This window comes from Leptonychotes weddellii, unplaced genomic scaffold (assembly GCF_054177405.1).
Source record: "Leptonychotes weddellii isolate Sample4059 unplaced genomic scaffold, ASM5417740v2 HiC_scaffold_15265, whole genome shotgun sequence".
In the NCBI taxonomy this organism is placed as follows: domain Eukaryota; kingdom Metazoa; phylum Chordata; class Mammalia; order Carnivora; family Phocidae; genus Leptonychotes; species Leptonychotes weddellii.
In genome coordinates this window covers 1-4878 of record NW_027734163.1, presented here as the reverse complement: position 1 = coordinate 4878, position 4878 = coordinate 1, and the positions used below count along the sequence as shown (strand labels likewise).

The following is a 4878-nucleotide window of genomic DNA, read 5'->3' as shown; positions in this document are numbered from 1 at the left end:
GAGTTGCAAAGCATCCTCTTCAGTGATGATAAAAGGGCCCAAGGCCTGATTTTGGCAATCACTCCCTTCTTGGATCCAGAGCCTAACATCAGACAATGACTGGGGGAGTGCCCTCCCAACTCCGTGGTCTTCACACACTGAGCACCCTGTAGGCTTCTTCTCATAAAATTACCTATTGTTTGAAGATCTAACTGCCACAGGGACTTAAACTAAGCCTCCGTGGCCTCTCCTTTTACATGGGGAATAATAAAAACACTGCCCCAGAGGCATGCTGTATTAAATGGGTAATGTATATGACACAGTCACCACTGTGCTGGGCAGAGAGAAAAGGCTCAGTCTGTGGAAGGATCGATACATCCTCAGAAATCATTCGTGGGGAAATGTCTCCCTTTACATTCATGCTTCCCAGTCAAGACTTTTGGGACCCATGTGCCACCCAAGGGCTCCCTTCTCTAGCTGGGCCCTCACCACCATACAAGGGTATGCAGTATAAAATTTCCATTTTCCTGTGAAAACTTTTCTTGTTGAGATTTTAATTGTTTTTTGTGTTTTGTTTTGTTTTTTCGGTGAGGGAAAGGCTTGTTGCCTTAGCCACCAATGCTGACATCAGGGATTGACTACTCCTCTTGCTGTCAGCCCTGTTAACACCACTGAGGGGAGAATCAGCCCAAGTCTCCAGCCCTCACCCCACCCCCACCAGGTCTCACTGAGGGGACAGTCCTGGAGGCTCAGCATGGGCCCTGCCTGTCACAGCAGCTCACTGCCTAATGGGCTTCCACAGCAGAACGCAGAGATCTCATGCTGTTTCTCACGGCCTAGAGAAGAAGAGGAAAGATCTGTTTCTTCTTTCCTTATCCTTCTTAGGTCCTAATGCAGTTATTCCACGACCTGGAGTAAAGATCCCTTCAAATACAAAACCCGGTAAGACTCGACTTCCTTGGAAACAGATCTACACTTCCTTGGAAATTGATCTTCAATGTACTGAAGAGAGAAAGAGACGCTTATACCAGACCTGGCAGTGGGAAATGACCCGGAGACACCCTGTTAGGTAAGGACACACATCATCCAGATCTCAGGGCCAAGAGGGGCATGCAAAAGCCTCCAGAATAAACTGCAGTGCATGCACAAATGTTCCTTCTCATTAAGGGACATGCACACTTCCTTGGTCTCAAAATCTAAGTCACGACAACATTAATTAAGTTACATCTACAAGTTACAAAATGATGGCATAATATTTATTATACATTACATATTGAATATACTTATGTTTAGATATGATTGCTTTACATTTTAAGCATATGTACATTTCTACTTTTAATATTTTAAACTTCAATAATTTTCTTTAAACATTCTAGGCTTCTGTTTTTTGTCAGTTTGGCATTACACATCATCCACTTGGGAGACAACAGTAAGAAACATTTTATTTATACTCCCTTTTTATTGTATATTTATTGTTTAGTCATCATCAGTCTCATACTTTCAATGTTTTCAAAAGGTTATCAAGGAGAGAAACATAAGGGTAACAGAGAAGAAATCAACAATGCTACAGCCCAGAAGCTCCAGCAGAAAACACTCAACTGGAGTCTGAATAACTCTGGGGAGGGGAATGGAAGCATGGACGGCTGGCGGCCCCAGGATTCAAGTCCCTACCTCAGGGCTTTCCAAGGTGGTAAGTCGCCTTGTCCCCCAAATAGCTTTGTGGTCATCTCCGTCACTGGTCTCCCAGTTTAGGATCTGAGAGCAACCTGGAATACATTAAGAATAAAATGAAAACCCCAACAGAGTTCATTTTATCATCTTCACATGATGATATACTATAAAGCGAAAAGTATGTCCGAGTGACGTGCTCCTTTGCTGTGAAAACAAGTTGTGCCCTTTCATTGGTACAATGTTGCATTTGCACAGGTCTAGAGGAGTGTGATTTAAACATATTCAAAACAACTATCCCACTCCAAGTGAAAAGCGCACCCTTGTTTGGCTTATTGCAGACTCTCTGGCTCCAGACCCCACGTCTCTGGCTGGTGGGGGGGGGGTGGGGGGATGATGATGTCCCTCTGGGGGGACAAGGGTTTGGGAGGGTTTTCTGTAGTCATCAAAACCTGTGGGTGGTCCCCGCCCTGAAGGCCTGGTTTTAATCACTGTCCAGGCAAGTCACAGCCTGACTTTAACATATGAAAGGAAGGAAGAGGGAAAAATGCTACTTGCTGGGGCCAGGGTTTCTCCTTGGGTCTTTGAGCCGGTTCCTGACCCTCCAGGACCCCTGGCAGTTAGTTTTGAATCCTTAAATTAACAAGCAGGGTTTACCTGAGCAAACACACATGCGCATGGAGGTAAAGTTTACTGCCTCTCAGGGGAGGCTCATGAGGCGCTCTCTGGGGGAGTCACCGCGAAGGGCCAGGAGGCAGCGGACGCCAACACCCAGGTGTCCCCCCAACAGGCGCGCCCCCGCCGCTGCGCTGCTGCAGGAATGGCGGCACCTGCGTCCTGGGCAGCTTCTGCGTATGCCCCGCCCACTTCACCGGCCGTTACTGCGAGCACGACCAGAGGCAGAGGTGTGTGCCTGCGGGAGCGGGCTGAGAGTTGGGCGGGGGCAGAAGCGGGGCTTGACCTTGCGGAGGAGAGCGGGCGCGGACCGAGGGCGCTGGGGTAGGGGTTGGTGGAAGGGAGCGGGGAGTGGATAGGCGCAGGCGCTGAACACGCGGGGGCGTGGAGGGGCGTGGAGGGGCGCGGACACGAAGGGCTGGGGGCCGGGCGGTGCGGGGCGTGGAGGGGCGTGGGTAGCGCATGCGCGCCGACCCCGCCGATGCTGCCTCTCTGTCCACTCAGGGAATGCGGCGCCCTGATACACGGAGCCTGGACCTTCCACCGCTGCCGCCTTTGTAGGTGTGTGTTCGCAGCTCTGCACTGTCTCCCCCAGCAGACGCCCGGCAGCTGCGGTAAGAGGATCGCGTCCTGTGCACACAGTCCCCGCTCGCAGGGCATTGCTCCTTGGTACCCTCCAATCCGCAGAGATGTAGCTGTGCCCGGCGACACAGAAATGAGAAGCTGGGTTGATTGATCACTTAGGAAAGTCACATTGGTTGTGAATCACATAGCATATTATCATTATTATTTAAAGTGATTCCTAAGTTTACTCTGCCCCGATTGCTGGGTTTAAATGTGTTTTCCAAACAGTGTCCTTGGAGTGCGCAGACTTTGGGGAGCACAGCAGCTGGTAAGCAGAGCCAAGCCTGGCAGAGAGGTTGCCCACTCAATCTCCAGTGACTGCCCTACACCACGCCAACACTGTCTCCTTAACTTTGAAATGAGGAGGGCACCGGAGCAGGACAGGGACAGGCGTGGATGGCCAGGCGCCGCCCTTTAGAGCCAACCAGGCAGTGCTCCCAGAGAAGGAAGGCACCTTGTAACCACCCTCAGACCTGCCAGGCATATGAAAAGCCAGGAGGGTGTGGAGAACACATGGGGTGAACACTCATTTGTGAGAATTCTGAGCAGGGAGCAAACTCAAGGCACATGTTTCCCTTGTTAAACTCAGGAACATGAATTTCCTGGGTCAGAAAACAGACTTAGGAAAAGGAGGCACAGCATTTCCATCCCACATCCTGCACCCTCTCCCGTCTTCGGCATGCTCTGCGTGGACTCCAGTGAGAAGCACAGTGAATGAAGGCACACCCCTTCAGCCTCTTCATCAGCCCTGGGGGCCTTGGTTGTGCAGTGAGCAGTCAAAGCTTCCCAGACCCCCTTTTCTGTTCCTCCGTCCACCTTCTTCGACTCTGGCCAAATCCCACAGTTGAAGGGGATTTACTTCCTGATATCACAGCCCTTCAACAGCACTCCCCACCCCTTTGTCCACTGTCAGGACTGCAGGGGAGGGGCAGCACCACTGGGGGTGGACCCTCCAAACCAGCGTCCTGCCCCTGCCTTCCTGGTGGGCCCAGTAGTGGAGGAGCGCACTTAATGACTGCTCAGCTTCCAGCCCACCTTCCTGCCCCTCCCTCCCTGTGCTGCAACCTTGGGGAGGATGAGCTGTCAAGAGATGCTGAATGAAGGTACAGCCCATCAACCCCCCTTCCTGCCCCTCCCTTCTCATCCAGCTGTGCATGGTGTGGCCAGTGCCAGTAGGGAGAGAGAGGTGATGGTACAGCATTGCACGATGTTGCGGGTTGTCCTCCCTCTCTCCTGCCCACCGGGTTTCCCAAAGCCCCCCCCCCCCCCTTCCATTTGCCGGGCTTATGCCCCTGATTCGCTGGCTGCTCCTTTTGTGGCCCAGAGAAAGAAGGACACAAGTTAGGGAACAGGCATCGGAATGGCAAGTGGCACCTGTGTGGTCCTACAGGTGAAGTCATTTCCTACATGCCCTTGGCGCTCCCAGCAGGAATGTGGGGACGGGGCTAGCTGCGGGCATTTGCAGTCTCCTATGCAAGGCCAGCTTGGGTTCAGAAGCAACAGGGCAGGGACCAGATTCCAGACCCTCTGCTTACTGTTTTCTATCCTTGGAGACCTCCGAGGCTGGGAATGCTGTCTGCCAAGGACTGGGGCACTGGCTCCTCCATGTGACTTCTGCTCATCACAGTTAAACAAAATAGCCATGTTTCACAGTAATTTGTCAGGTGCCGAAAGGACAGGAGCACTTTCGTACTGTTGGACCTTCCTTCCTCAGGGCGGATGACCGTGCTGGCTTGCTGACGGAGGTTATGATGACAGGAGGGATGGTGATGAGAATGATGATGGCTCTTAGCATAGTTCAGGCACTTTATCCACTTTATCCTGTTTGATTCTCTTAAGTCCATGAAATAGGTATTATTGTACTTTTTATATTTGAGGAAGCCGAGGCTTCGAGGAGTTAATTCCTACAGCTAATAAACATGATCTGATATT

The 4878-nt window shown here is 51.5% G+C and overlaps 1 protein-coding gene and 1 long non-coding RNA gene across 2 annotated transcripts; one reads left to right on the top strand and one right to left on the bottom strand.

The window, feature by feature from the left end:
- Nucleotides 1-767: 767 nt before the first annotated feature.
- LOC145718404 (cryptic protein-like) lies at nt 768-4792 on the top strand. Its single transcript, XM_081809899.1, has 5 exons — nt 768-1048; nt 1356-1408; nt 1496-1669; nt 2438-2552; nt 2827-4792. Exons 1-5 carry the CDS (start codon nt 768-770, stop codon nt 3056-3058), a joined length of 855 nt encoding a protein of 284 aa, XP_081666025.1. The 3' UTR covers nt 3059-4792.
- LOC145718405 (uncharacterized) lies at nt 846-2449 on the bottom strand. The gene is made up of 3 exons (XR_014141782.1): nt 2305-2449; nt 1651-1745; nt 846-981 (listed from the first exon to the last, which is right to left on the bottom strand). It is a non-coding gene; the product is annotated as an uncharacterized LOC145718405 (long non-coding RNA).
- Nucleotides 4793-4878: the final 86 nt, after the last annotated feature.

Excerpts from the sequence above, each read along its gene's own strand:
- LOC145718404 (XM_081809899.1), top strand. The coding sequence starts at position 768 with ATGGGCTTCCACAGCAGAACGCAGAGATCTCATGCTGTTTCTCACGGC. Across the intron at positions 1,670-2,437 it reads CCTCAGGGCTTTCCAAGGTG|GCGCGCCCCCGCCGCTGCGC; the intron begins GTAAGTCGCCTT and ends TCCCCCCAACAG. Across the intron at positions 2,553-2,826 it reads GAGCACGACCAGAGGCAGAG|GGAATGCGGCGCCCTGATAC; the intron begins GTGTGTGCCTGC and ends CTGTCCACTCAG.